Source organism: Camarhynchus parvulus, chromosome 6 (genome assembly GCF_901933205.1).
Source record: "Camarhynchus parvulus chromosome 6, STF_HiC, whole genome shotgun sequence".
Lineage (NCBI taxonomy): Eukaryota > Metazoa > Chordata > Aves > Passeriformes > Thraupidae > Camarhynchus > Camarhynchus parvulus.
This window is the reverse complement of record NC_044576.1, coordinates 17,000,330-17,015,285: the sequence shown is the minus strand read 5'-3', so window position 1 is coordinate 17,015,285 and position 14,956 is coordinate 17,000,330. Positions and strand designations below refer to the sequence as shown.

The following is a 14,956-nucleotide window of genomic DNA, read 5'->3' as shown; positions in this document are numbered from 1 at the left end:
TTTTGTTCTGATCACTACTTCTCCAGGGATGAGACTCTGTGACCTTTCTTGCATTTAACAGTAAAGTCACTTTCTTACAACTAGCCCTTGAGTATCTGCTGTAGAGTGATATCTGACTCCATATGCTGTGTTTCACCCTGAAGGTGATTGCTCTGCATACTGACTTCTGACTTGAGGGTGTTTTTGTTTGTTTGTTTTAATTTCACTGCAGGCTGGAAGTCCAACCTCTGTCTCTGCCCCTCATAGCTTCTCTCGGACTTCTGTTACACCATCCACCCAGGACATCTGCAGGTAACGTGTGCCATTTGCGTGGCTACAGGGAGGCTCAGACAAGGTTCAAATTAAGGAAAAGCAAAACTTAAAAAGCATGTTTATGGGGAAGTAAGCAACGTGGGGTTCCTACTTGAAGCATCCCATTTGTTTGACTCGACTGCTGTCTAACTCTGCTTTGTTAAATCCTACTGACTATTCGACCCTGCTATGTTCACCATTCCCACACTAGCTATAATTCTCATTTCTTCACTTTTAATTATACATGTTCTCTTTTTTAATTGGTTTTTTTTTTTTTTGCTTTCTGTGCTTTTATTCCACTATTCTGCATGCAGTTCCAGTGCAGTGTTTTCTGAGTGTTGTCATCACAGTCCAGTGCAGTCTGCTGTTGTCTTGAAAAATCCGCACTGCCAGAACCCTCTGACACAAGGGGTCACTGTGACAGTGATCTGTCAGGACACGTTACATGCAGCAAAGAGAAACTCCCGTGGGCAGGATCGGGGCCAGGCACTCAGGTCTGCTAAGAATGTAAAGCCCACCCGCACCCTGAAATTCTCCAAGTCCCTCAATGACGTGGACCAGAAGGCGCAGAGCACCAGCGAGTGCTTTGATTATGTGGAGCGAACACGCTCAGAAGGCAAACTGACCCTGAATCAAGAGCAGTGTTTAAGGATTAACAAATTTCATCTTAAAGAGAGGAAACCGCTGAATCTCAGGCCTCTTTCTTTTAGCAATTCTAAGCACTCCTATATCCCTTCCCTTTCCAACTACTCAAGTGCATCGGGAGGAGCAGAGAACCACAGCGCTGTACATATCCCCCTGCTGGAGGACAAGGTGGACCATGACTCCTCAAGGAGCAAAAAACTGTTGCGTTACCTTTTTTCCTTCTCCCACACCTCCAGCATCAGCAGCCTGCATAAATTTCACGAACTGGAGAGCTATTCCAGTCACTTCCAAGCTGACAAATCCTCCAGCATGCTGGTGGAAAGCACAGACTTCTGCTCTGATGATATGGGAGATGATGACGTCTTTGAGGACAGCACCTCAGTGAAACTCAAACCAAAAGAGCAGCGGGCACCACTCTGTTCAGTTGAGAAGGACAGTGACCTTGACTGCCCTTCCCCCCTCTCAGAAAAGTTACCCCCTCTGTCCCCTGTGTCCACATCGGGGGATACCTGCAGGTTGGTTTACCAGAGAACCACCTACCTTTTTAACCCTCCCATGTGCAGTGGTGACTGTTCTACATTTCCCTGCCTTTGTGCTGTTTCTGTCTCTTCTTTTACTCTGTCACCTTGCTAATACAGTATGTGTGATTTGAAGCATGCAGCCTTCTCTCTGCGGTCCTGCACCCCTCTGATGCACTTAACAATGCTACTAAGCAAAATAACTTCCTTTGGAGTCAAATAAATTCTCCTAAAATTTATTTCAGGTTTGGGGTTCTGAGATATTTTATCAGTGCCCAAACTGGGAATACTATGAGAGACACAGCTACACATCATAAAGGTCAAGCTGAACGTGTTTTTAGCTTTTAATGAGCAATGTGTTGTCCTGACAGCACTGCTAGTTTGGTCAGAGGGGGGGAATCAGGAGGAAAACAGACTGCTTGAAAATTGCTTGTGAGATCAGATCAATATAGCTTTAGATTTTTTTCCCCCCTCAGTTTGTGTCCCACCACACTTTTTTATTTGTTACAGGCTTCCTGGTTTTCTTGGTAAAAGGGTATCTGAGCGCTGGCTGTTAGTGCTAGGCCTGTGTGATGTCCATAGTGTGAGATTCAAAAATGAGGAGTGTCATTATTCCAGCTACAGAGGATTAATCATGTGCACAGGTGTCAGAGCAAGAAGATCTGGACTGTCTTCATGGTGACTTGTCTGCTGGTCTGCCCTGTCCCACATCAAAAATGTGCTTGAGGAGCAAGAGTCATCAAGTTCAGGAGCAAATGTCTAATCCCTCTACCTAGCATTTTATTATCCTAGTCTTTCTCCTCCTTAACAGCACTTCCTAAAGCTGCCTTTGTTATTACTTTCCAATATTATTTCCCCCCTCATTACCACCGTATCTAGTTCTGTACTGGCTTACCATCAAGATGCTGTTGCAATCCACCCACGCCTTCATTTCCACTTGCCATCTATCAGCAAGGTCACAAGAGGCAAGATGCTACACATCAGTATGAGATTTCAGTAATAGACAGGGATGGCAGCAGGCCAGAATTTACTTCACATATGCTTAGTAACTTGTATTCATTCCCTGTGCTCCTCACCAACCCCCTTTCAATTCATGACCTCTGCCACATGGTTAGAAGGACTTCACAATGCTTGATGCTACCCAGAGGTTGTGTATAAATTGAATCTGGAAATCAAATGTCAGCAGCTGGTAGTAACTCTTTATCAGATGTCTTTGTGGTTTGCACAGTTAGGCTGTGAGAAAAATAGGGAATTTTGCTGATGCTGATGCTTCCTTAGCAACTCTTGCTAAGTCAGATTTGGAGAAGCAAAACCATTTAGAGTAAGTGTGTTTTGGGGTTCAGATTCAGTTCTGTAGTTTTGCATTGTGAATCTGTCTCTTAGGAATTTGCATTGGCATTAATCACTCGTGTAAAATCCAGGCTGTCTAAATTAGTTGTTCATGATGCTGGAGTGGACTGTTTCACCGTTGGTATTGAAATTTTGTTTTATCTTCTATTTCAGACCGTAGTACATGAGTAGCTGTACCTCTCTGTGCATATTTTGTCTTGGGAAGTGCTGTCTGATCTGTTTAAATGCTATTTGCAGTTAAGTGCTATTGGTCTGGGTGAAATGTTGTCATTTCTTGCTCCATTTTTTCTTTCAGGTACTGCATTTCTGTCAGGCTCTACGTGTGTGCATCATCTGTGAGAAAGCAGCTGTCTAGTCATCTGTGTCTGTGCTTAATTATTTTGTGCCTGTATATGTGCTTGTGCAGCAATTGAGTTGTTTAGTTTTAGCTCCTTTGTGGAACATATTCCTTTGATTTATATGTCTCGAGATCCTCAGTGAACATCCATGTGTGATCATAGATATTACATGGCTCTTCCACATCCTTTCTGCTTCCTCTTTTAATGAGCAGCTTTGCTTCTGATTCAGGATATGTCACTGTGAAGGAGATGATGAGAGCCCTTTGATTACCCCCTGCCACTGTACGGGCAGTCTTCACTTTGTGCACCAGGCCTGCCTGCAGCAATGGATCAAGAGCTCGGACACGCGATGCTGTGAGCTGTGCAAGTATGAGTTCATCATGGAGACAAAGTTGAAGCCTTTGAGGAAGGTAGGCACAGCACCTGCTTCCCCGAGAACATGCTTTGTTAAACAGAGATCCCCTCTGGAACAGGCTGTGCCCACGAGCCTGCAGCACCCACCATGTCTTTGTGAATGGTTTTGTGGCTCCTTAGTAAGTCTGGTCAGTCTTGTATAGGTACAAAAGGATTTGAATTAACACTCACCCTGGCAAATTCACCATCACAGGAATCCAGCTCTGATAACAGCTGTTGCAGCCCAGCAGCTTTCTGTGTGTATATGTGTAAATATATATATATATATATATACACACACATATATATGTCCATGCAACAATCTGTTTTTTTCTTCAGATTTTAGAGCACAAAACTCTACAGTTACCAGTATTTTTTTAATGAGGAGCTTTGCATTACTGTTTTAGTTTGTGGCTCTGAGGTCCACACGGCTTTTATGTTCTCTTCAAAAGATGAGGGTTTCACATTAAATTTGCTTTAAATCACACTTCTTGGATGTAATTTAGTTAAAATTTGTAGCTTTCCTTTTCTTTTTAAAGGATCAAACTTACTTAGTGAGAATAATATATTGTAAATAGAAGGTGGTTCCCTGTTAAATGTGTTTTCATTTTTACCTTTTCTTAGTTTGTGAAAGACTAGAACCTGTATTTTTGTTTAATAGATAAGTATCTATTAAACAAAATCTGGTGATTTAAAGTATAGGTGCTTCTATCCTCATTTTGTTCTCCCACATCCTCTGTGCTTTCAATGTCAGTTGTCCTGGCATCAGGATTTTGAGATGGAAGTCACTGATGTTCTTAGCACAGACAAATCTTGCCATATCTACTAAAGTGGAAGAGGTTAATAATGATAACCTCAGTCTGGAACTAGAATAAATGAGAAACATTAAATTCAGTTATGATGAGCCTAAATAATGTAGGGTGAGAAGTTTGGGCTGCAGCTATCCAAAAACTATTATGAGAACTTGTCCAAATCCTAGAAGCGTCTTCTAACAGAAAATAGGGCAGATTTCAAACACTTCTTATTTTTTTAGAAACGTGTACTGTCTGCAAAGTGTAGAGCTTAGCATGTCCAGTGGATAGGATGTCCTTTGCTTATGACTGTGGTGGATCATTGCCTTCTAAAAATGCAGATTCTGGCTTCATAGCCACTTGGCACAGAGTGTAGTTGTTTCTGAACTGCAGAATTGGTCATCATAAGCTCTGTTGTCTGCACAGACAATACTTTGCACAGCTCACCATAAGACAGGAAAGAAATTACTCCAGAGAATCCAAAGAAGAGTTGCTATAGTTGTCAGTTGACTGCTGATTTTTTTCTGTACTCACTCTGCCTGAAGTGGGTGGTGAACATTTTCTGGATATTTGTGCCCTGTGGAAAAAAAAAGATGTGCACCTTCAGAAATGAGTCACTCAACATCATTAGTTATATCTGAACAGGTCATCTGTGGGAAGCAGACAAGTTGCCAGAAGGTAGGGATAGAGCCATAAATAGAAGGAGTTTGCCTCTGAAATACATATAAAGAGTCCTTTTAGAGGTTCAGCTGCAACAAAAAGATAAAATGCCTCTGTATCTTCAACTCAGCCCTTGTGGTAGCCTTTCAGTCAGGAGAAAACAGCCTGGAACTGTGAGTATGATCACGATGGAACAAATAATAGGGCTTCTCTTTGTCTGTAGGGTAGGAATGGAATTAAACTTCTTTGGCATCTTAAGGTTGTATTGCAGCATTGGGCTGTTCAAACACTAAGTTACTAAGGGAAGAGAGTGAAAACAAAATGTGTCATGGCTCAAGTGAAGATGAGGGCAGACAAGAGAGAGATGCTTAATTTGAAAATTTCAATGAAAAAAAAAAAGACATTAAATCTAAATTTTCTCCAGGGTTTTTTTTTTTCTTGTTTGTTTTAACAACACTTGAAAAGTCCAGAACTGCTGACTATTTTAAGTGGGAAATGGCACATGCTGTGTCATCAGAATAATGCAGCAGGGACCTACAGATTTGAGTTTCGTCTCTGGGCTAGTGTGCAATTTGCAGAATATTTTCTGTTTTGCTTTGCAGTCATCTCTCTTGAAGCAGTGAGGTGGTGCAAGCTGGTTTTGAGACTGTGGAGCCAGCAGTTCACAGGAGGTATTGTCCAGCAGAGGAGCCCGAGCTGTGGAACAGAAAAGAGAACTGTAAATTAGTCAAAGCACAGGTCCTTCTAGCTCTGTAAAAGCATTTGCAAATAGATTTAACATGGTTGCTTTTTGGTAAAATAATTTGATTAATTTGTACTTCCTATCAAAAGACAACACCTTTTTATAGAAGCAAAAGCAATTTTCTGTTTAAATACAACATGCAAAGGGAATGTTTTGTCCAATCTTTTTCTAAAATGACTGGAAAATACAGCTTTCTAGTACAACAAATCTAGCATGTAATTCCTGGAAGTACTCAATTATTTTGCCATGATGAGGTTGGATGCCCACATAACTGGAAATGTGGCTTGGGCTGGATAAAGAGATTTGTCTGCTGGCAGCACAGAGATGGTCACAAAGTCTGTGTCTCATGTTTCAACCATTCTCATTTTTGTGGCAGTGGAAGCAATAATTTAACATAATGGATGATTTCAGTCATACCATTCAGGTCATCCTCACCCTTTTCCACATTATGCCTCCTTTTTGAAGTCCTCTTTTTCTACAAATTATTCTACAAGACATCAAATGCACCTTTTTATGCATGAGATGTTTGTATGTCCCAGCATGTATTTTGTGAAAGTGTGAGAAAAGCCTGTCATAAGTCTCTTCCAAGCAGATATGCTGAGGGATGTGTGTCCCACATGCAAAAACTTTCATTATATACATAGGCAAAATTACAGAAAAGAAATTTAAAACACAGCTTCTGCATCCCAGGCATGTCTGGCATATTAGAAACATCTATAATAGTTGTCTGGTTTCTTTGCATCTTTCTGAAAGTACATTGGCCTGATTTTGTGGTTTTGTTTTGGGCTATATAAGCATTATTGATAGATGCAGAACTCAGGATTTAATTTGCTGCATCCTCTCACGTAGAAAACCTGTCACTCCCATTCTGTATATTCTATGGGCATATGTATTTAAGTGCACTTGAAACATTGAAAATAAAGTGTGAGTGTCACTGCTATAAGTGGTGTTAAATACAAGTGAAGATTGAATGAAACCCCCAGAGGCAGGAGGTGAGAGCTGAACAGCCATGGGACTCTGAGAGCTCACCATGAGGTGTCTTTACACACCCTGAATCTTGCGCCACTTCCATTGTTCTGTTGAATGCCTCCCTGAGCAAGGGTACCCACTCCCCCTGGAGATGCTCAGCTCAGCTGGGGGTACCTGCTGTCGAGTGGGGAACCCAGGAAGGAGCAGCCCTGCTTGGGGCCCTCTGTGCTGGAGCTGCCCCTGTGTGGGTAAGCAGGGTGTGATGACATTGTCCTGAGGCACAGGGTGGGAGCTGAGCACTGAATCCCCTCTGGCACCAGGATGGCTCCTGTCACAGCAGGGTGAGCTGCCAGCCCTCACACACGTGACCAAAGCAATGATGCCATCTGACTTTCAGAATCCCCGTTAGGAGGAAACCGTCTCCTGCCTGGTTTTTGTTCTTATCAACGTTCTCTTTTCATACTCTCTAGTAACTACAATAAACTCCTAATCTCTTGCTCTGATTCCTGGTTTCTTGCCAGTGGGAGAAGCTGCAGATGACAGCCAGCGAGAGGAGGAAGATCATGTGCTCTGTAACATTCCATATCATTGCCATCACCTGCGTTGTGTGGTCTCTCTATGTCCTGATAGACAGGACTGCTGAAGAGATTAAACAGGGACAAACTACCGGTATGTTACTTGCTTATCTTCCCACTTGTTCTCTTGGAATAATTCATTATCCTGATTGCAGAGAGGATGTGGAACATAAGTGTTGAACTTAAACTAGTCAGCTTTACTTTTGGTGTTGGGTTGATTTAGAAGCACAATTCTAAAATTATTTAGTTAAATCAGTAAATTAACCAGTGAATTAATCTGTGGGTACTTTTAAAATCTATTTCAGGTCAATTTAGTTAGCAGTTGTGAAATGCATGGATATGAGAGCTAATCCACTGTAGCCAGACACAAAGTTGCACTGCCTCAGCAAATTTAGGTCTAAATTTGCAGATAAGGATATAAGCATTTGTTTGCTGCTATGACTACCTTTAAGCTGGGCAAAACTGGAACAGTTTTTAAAAAGAGAAGAAGTAAAAGGAACCTAAATTCAAATCTTTGAGGTAAATCAACAGGGTTTTCTTTCCACCCAGTCGTCTGTGGGGTGGGTTAGTCATCAGTGAGAGCCATGTTTGGCTGGGAAAACTTTCGTGAGTGATTGCACTTGAAGCAGAAGAAATTCAAGTTGAATGTTAGGACTTCAATTTGCACAACTGAGATAAGATACTTGCAGTCTTATCAAGGGCTGCCACCCCAGAACACAGGTACCTCAACTTCTTGAATAGAAGGTTTTCTTTAGTATGCCAGCAGTAAATGTGCCAAGCTGAAATGTGTTTACTCAGGTATGCTGGGCTGCAGATTTGCAGCTGTCACAAAACTGTTCCTCAGTCAGCTGAGCCTGAAGGTGGGGTAGAATGGATGGAAGCTGTTAGAAGGCAAGCTGTCCTTGCTTACGGAGCACTGCATGCCAACTAGACACGCAGTGGAAAATGTTCTGCTGGGGATTGAACAGTGTCCTTCAGGGAGGTGGTTGAGCACTGATAAATCTGTAAATCCACAGAGCTCTTACAGTCTCTTCAGAGCAGAATCTCTTGAAATTAAAAAGTTATCCTCTCATTTATGCTATAGCTACATTGTTCACGACTTCAGTCAGGAAGCTGCTTTCAATGAAATCTCTTCGTTTCTGTTCCATCCAGCCCCATTTCTTCCATGAGCAGTGAAATTATTGCCCTTTCAAAAGTGTAAGGCTTCCATATGATAATGAAAAGGATATGTTTTCAAAGCTTTATCATATCCAGGTTATTTTTTCCTGTAAATATATTAGATGAACATAACTAGGAGGAATGATGTGAATATTTGGTACATATTATAGTGCTTTCTTTTCTCCTTTCATTTGGATTCTAAATCCAGTGAGTGCTATAATGAGCTGGGGGATGCAGGAAGTGTGTGTGGATATATATTCATGTCTGCACAGGGGCAAGCATGTGCTGTCACTGCCTACAGACAGCATCAGACAGCTCATCTTTAAATCAGAGGGTCAGATGTGAATCACAAGTGGGATTTCATCAGTAGTAGAGCTGCAATGCCCTTTGTATTTTGGGACTAAAATATTTTAATTCCTACCTCACTGCCATGCCTTTCCAAAATCACACCAGCCCTGTATCTTGGTTAAAATTTTGGAGAGTTGGAAAGATATGATTTTATTCTCTGAAAAATCTGACAATGGTTGATTCAGCATAGTTTCATATCCATCTTGTGATGGCACTTATTTTAAAAAGGCTGGATGAATACAGGAGCTATGTAAGCAGAATATGTATAAAATGAATAGTTTTTAATTTAAAAGTGGTTAATAGAAATGTAACAAGATCCACTGTCTAAATGTTCAAGTTAGACAAATTTGGGCAAAGTGATGGTGATAGTTTTTGAGGACAGAGGGTAAGCTTGGAATGCTTCAGCATCTCCAGCACTTGCAGTTTTGTATCAGAGGAGATGCTCTAGTTCAGATACAAGTTACTGAGTGTGATGCAGAGAAAATTTTCCTTGTCTGCATAACAAACATGTCAAGCTATATGCTGACAATAATTCCTTTATGTCTCCATGTGCTGTGTGATCACAGAGTGGAACAGACTTGTTGGGTCACTGAGTTGAATCTCTGCTATGAAGAGGAAACCATACCATAGAATCCCTTTCATAATTTGATCCAGTCTTTGTTTAAAAACAGGTGTAAAAGGACCTAAGTATATTACTGGTGGTTGCCTTGACTCTGTGATTGTACTGCATCAAGGCTCAGACACAGAAAATCAGTTGTTTTGTTTTTTTCTCCGGTGGGGAAGAATGTGATATGTGAAGCAGAAGTCTGTGTGTTTGCCTTGAAGAGGAAAAAAAAGCCAGACAGGAAAAATTGCAAAATAAGAATAGCTGGCATGACCCAAACTCTGTGACAGTTTCCTTACAGTGCATTTTTGAAAGATCCAGTTTAGTCCAGCTTAAGAAAGTTTGGCTGTAGGAAATTAAGCTACTTACATAAAGTTTGGAAACCCAACATGACCTCTATATAAAAACACCCTCTTGGAAAGGTGATAGGATAATTTCCAGGACCTGCTGTTTGACTGGCAGTTTCTGAGATGAATTTAATTCTTCTTTTTATTTTTTTTCTTCCAGGTATTCTAGAGTGGCCATTTTGGACTAAGCTGGTAGTTGTGGCTATTGGTTTCACTGGAGGACTTCTGTTCATGTATGTACAATGCAAGGTGTACGTACAGCTGTGGAAGAGACTTAAAGCTTATAACCGAGTAATATATGTACAAAACTGTCCAGAAACTAGCAAAAAGAATATTTTTGAAAAACCTGCACTAATGGAGCCAAACTTCGAAAGTAAAGAAATGTTTGGGGTTCACCATTCAGACACAAACTCTTCACATTACACAGAGCCAGAAGACTGTGCTGCAGAAATCCTTCATGTCTGATTGCTAGCTGGAAGGGGTATTTCCATATGTCCTTGAAGATCTGAATATCATTGTTTACTGCAAACTGCTCTACCTTTTTAACATCAGCAAACAGCTGAGGGCTGGTGGATGAATTTTTTACATTTGTTTTTTTGTTGGAATTTTTAAAAATCCCTTAGGCATATCTGTCAATGTCATCATGGTTGCATACCTCTCAACATTTTGTGTCTCATACTGGCTGATCAAAGAGCCAAAGGATGAGGTATTCACAGGGTAGAATGAGCCTTGGGTTTGGTACCAAGGAAGCCGCTAGCGAGCTGTCACCAGCTTCATGGAGTCTGTTACTTCGGAAGATGATTCTTAAGGGATTCTGGACGATGTGTATTGTGGGGTTGGTTGGTTGGTCTGTTCTTTATGTGTCATGAAGGAGGTTGTCCCAGACAGTGAGAGAAATGAGAGGGAGTCTAATCTACCACTAACACTGCCACTAACATTGTGTCTCAAGCAGCAGGTGTAAAATTTTGCTTTACATATTGCAATGAGACTTACAAAGCATATAGCACTTTTCAAAATCTTTATTTTGTGATATGTATGTCAAATGAGAATGAAACTTGAAAGAATGTGTCATTTTTGAAACATTTCTTAATTCTTTACCCCATTTATTCTTCTGAAACATAAACCTCTTGCCTTATGAAAAAAAAAATTAAATTTCAGCCTGTGATTTCCCACACACGCCCACATTATCTTACTAAACGTAACACTAAAAATTTTGCCTCTTTGGGTTTCCTTTGAGGAGGAATTTTCTTCAAAGGGCATTGCACTTGTGACTTGTGTATGAGGAGTAGTGGATGTGTACAATGTTTGTTTTCAATGGTTTCAGTGTTCTGTTTTGGGTATTGGTTTCGAATTTTTTTTCCCAACAGGTCAGACCATCAACATACCTGCTCATATATACCTGAAGTAGCTTTCATTCCAAACCATTGGCAAAGGGTTTGTTGCTATATTGATATTGATAAAAATGTGAACTGTTACGGAAAAAAGGAAACTTAGTCAATACAGCTGAAACTGGTTTTCTTTAGTGCTGTGTCATGTGTGAATTACCCAAGAATTTGATGTTGTCAGAGGAGATGCTGACATACAAGTCTAGGAAGTAAATATCACATTAAGTGGATAAATTTAAAAATACGTGCTTGATGTGATGCACTGTGTGGTCAGAGAATAGTATATATCTGTGCTTTTGAATTTGGGACTGGCTTTTTAATCAGTCAGCTTTCATGCAAAGAGAGGGACAGCTTTAAAATCTGTTTGCAAGTCTTTTAGTTGCCCAAAGCCTGGGGTGTCTGCAGTTGATTTGTTTGTCCAGTCTGTTTCACTGCACCACTGTCCAGCTTTAAGCCCTCATTTAACCAAAGTCTCAGTGTGACTAGAGCAGAAATGAAGCCCCATGAAAAGTCAGCACATGAGGCCTCTGCATTTGAAAGCTGACTTTACCTACCTGAGCCCTGTCTACATCTCTGTCAAGTCAATGATGATAATATGGCTGGTTTTCATAGAAGTTGCCTGGACTTCTCAGGTAAAAGTTTCTGTTTACTTGTTGAGATAGTGAACTAAATTCTTAGCTCTAGTTCAAGTTTCACGTAGTATTTTTTGAAGTACAACTTTGGGTACATTTTTTCATAGTAAAAGCAGCTGCTTTAAGACTTCTTAAAATATAACAGTAAGAGATCAGGGATTTTTTCCTTAAAATGTAGTATTAATTTATTTCTAAATCAATATTTTAATAGAAGGCAGAGAAGGGACTCTGGTAAGAGAACACTCATCCCAGTGGTTTCTAGAAGCTGTTAGAGGAAAAGCACGTGTGCCTCTGTCACTTCATGCTTGAAGCTTACTGTCTGTGATCTCCATGAACAACGTGGTACCTTGTTCTTGAGATGTGTTAAAACATCCAGACCTCTGGGCAGTCCTGGTAAAGCTGCACTGGCATGGATTTGTGTACTGTACTAGCTGTCAGGATGTCCCACGCTTAAGTGATACAGGCAGACAAACCCTGCATACCCCACTAGTATCGGGGCAGTCTTCATGACCACACACATGCAGAGTTTGTTGCCTGTGCCTGCCATAATTCAAAGTGCAATTACTCAGGACCTTTCCCGAACTCTGCTGTGGGTGATCCTCTTCTATTTTGAGAACCCAGATAATACACTGTCTCGTTTTGTTTTCTGTTTTGTTCTGTGAAAGATTCACTAGATAAACTCAGGTGGGTCAAGTATCAGGTCTTGCACACCTTCATGATGTCCTTCTGAAATGCCCAAGTGCACAGGCCTGCCTGTCTGTGAGATGCTCACGTTACAGCTGTGAGAGGCACAGGCTCAGCTGCCAAGCTGCCAAGCTGTGCACGAGCTCACCGCATCTGCGGCCGGCGGGGGAAAGGAAGATGGACAAGTCCTGGATGAAACCTGGCTGTTCCCAGCTCACCTGAGCAGCTCTGGTGTGAGCAGTGTTCTGACATGGCCAATGCAATGAAGATGGACGAGTCCTGTATGAAACCTGGCTGTACCCAACTGACCTGAGCAGCTCTAGGGTGTGAGCAATGTTCTGACATGGCCAATGCAATGAAGATGGACGAGTCCTGTATGAAACCTGGCTGTACCCAGCTCACCTGAGCAGCTCTGGTGTGAGCAATGTTCTGACATGGCCGATTCAGCACAACACAACTTGCTGGTTCTGCTTCAGCTGCTGTTGTACATGATTCTAGGTGAAACATTGCAAAATCTCATTCGGTGTTTTGGAAGCTGCGTGTGGAATGTGCCAGGTATTGTTCAGTGTATTCAGGGTTCTGGAGGTTTTTGCTGTGCCCCTGAGTATCTTAACTTGTAAAGAAAAATCATCTCCAGCAAAATCACTTGGGGAAAAATAGTTGTGAATGAAAATGTTTTAGCTAGTGTTGCTGCTAACAATTCCCCCTCCCAACAGTTCTTTTTGGAATGAAAATTAAGGCCTATTATTTAAACTCTTTATACTGCTTAGGAATGCTCATACCGGGAAAGGCTGCAGAAGAGATCCATCTGTCAGGGGGGTTAATTTATGCTGGTGACACTTCTCATGTTGATCCTTACTTGGTGTTAATGTTGGGCTTCTGGAGATGCAGTTCTGTGCTTCTGCATAGTGCCATGAAATGTTTGAGAAGGCTGAATGGTGCTTTTTTCTTCTTTCTCCTCAAGAAAATACGGTTGACTTTTTTCAGCTTCCAGCTGTGAGGCACTGATACCAGCTCAGGTGAGCTCTGTCCTTTACATTCAGATGTCAGTAAGGGGAACAATCACCCCCTGTTAGATCAGGCTTTCCAGTACTTCCTTCTGGCAGCTTTTGAAATTACTGAAATAGAAGCCTGGTGCTTGTACCTTGGGCAAAGTTAGCTTGGGTTACTGTGAGACTTTCCTGAGATCAGAATTTAAGTAGGAGGGAGCAGAGGCTTAATGCCATGTACTACAGTCCCTTCCCTAGGTTGCCAGAGCCTTTGCTGATATGTCCAATGCCCTAGATAACTGACCCCATTCTATTGACAGCACTCCTGTCCAAACAGACACCATCTGGGCCAAGGAAATTCCCCTGCTGTGTCACATTTGATGAATCTGCCAGGTCATGAACATGCATGATATTAGAAATACAGGTGTGTGCTGTAGAAGGTTGATCCTGTGTAAGAGCTGATGAGATACTAAATTCCTGTGGATTCTCAGGACTTTTTTCAACTGTAAGCCTCTATTTTGGGAGTGAGAGTGGTGTTTAAAATGTGCTCTGAAGAGATGGCCAGACCCTGGGACAGCTCCCTCTGGTTGAGTGTCACTGAGATTGGCTTTGCTTCAGCAAGGAGGCATTCAGTGAAGAGTGAATGAGCCTGTGAAGGGTTAGAGAAGAATTGGGCCTCTGTGCTGTACCTGGGAGTTCCTGGCAAGCAGTCATAACTCTGTTCAAGCCAAGCCTCTGTACTGATAGAGCACAAGGCCCACTTGGTGCTGTAAGGAAGGAGGCTGCTTGGCATGCCATTCCATGGTGGGAAACCTTGGAAGTGATGCATGGATGTCACCATGCACAGGAGCTGGTTGCTTCTGCCCTGTGTGTGGCAGAATATGTATCTATTGCAAAGTAGGAACCAGGTCCAAATTTCTCCTAAAGCTGACGTGTGTTAAGATACAGATTTCTGGTGTGGTCTGCTCTGGAGACTGGCCAGCAATGAAAGGGGGGAGGTCAGTGACTCTGGGTCGGGTCCCTCTCAGATATGGGTCAAAAAGGGTAAATACAAAAGCAAGGATATTGCTGGCTGGATTTCCTTAGTGTTGTATTAGATACACTAAGAAAATTTCTAAGTGGGACCTTTTATTTTGTGATTATTTTTTAGTTTTGAGATATTGCAGTGTCTGTATATTCCAATGAAGTACTGAAAGCACTTGTTTTTGTATAGAAGATAACTGTTTAAAAATTGCAGCTAATCTTGTATTTAGGTAAAACATTTGTAGATAGGTGATTGTATAATGTTGAAGAACTTTACACTGGCATGTGTTGTATAACGTTTATACAAGACACTTCATACTTCTGCAGAATTTTTTAGTTATTAAATTTCTAGTAACTTAATGTATAGTTTTGTATTCTTTCATGTATGTTCATTTTCTCAGTATTACCACTTGCAGAATTATTTTTAGTTTCTTAAACTGTAATTGGTTATTTGTGTGTGATACACAGGGTTATTGACTGCAGCAATAAAGTGTTTCTATAAAAAACAGAAAAA

At 41.4% G+C, this 14,956-nt stretch overlaps 1 protein-coding gene across 3 annotated transcripts in view; it reads left to right on the top strand.

The window, feature by feature from the left end:
* Positions 1 to 14,956, top strand: part of MARCHF8 (membrane associated ring-CH-type finger 8) — an 88,299-nt gene extending 73,343 nt beyond the window's left edge. For 2 of the 3 annotated variants that reach the window (XM_030950948.1, XM_030950949.1), the window contains 5 exons: positions 212 to 291; positions 606 to 1,451; positions 3,372 to 3,552; positions 7,219 to 7,366; positions 9,890 to 14,956. In XM_030950948.1, the coding sequence (XP_030806808.1) occupies positions 212 to 291; positions 606 to 1,451; positions 3,372 to 3,552; positions 7,219 to 7,366; positions 9,890 to 10,194 (1,560 nt within the window). In that variant the 3' untranslated portion in view covers positions 10,195 to 14,956. The remainder of the gene's footprint in view (positions 1 to 211; positions 292 to 605; positions 1,452 to 3,371; positions 3,553 to 7,218; positions 7,367 to 9,889) is intronic. The other variant, XM_030950950.1, reaches the window with a different exon arrangement.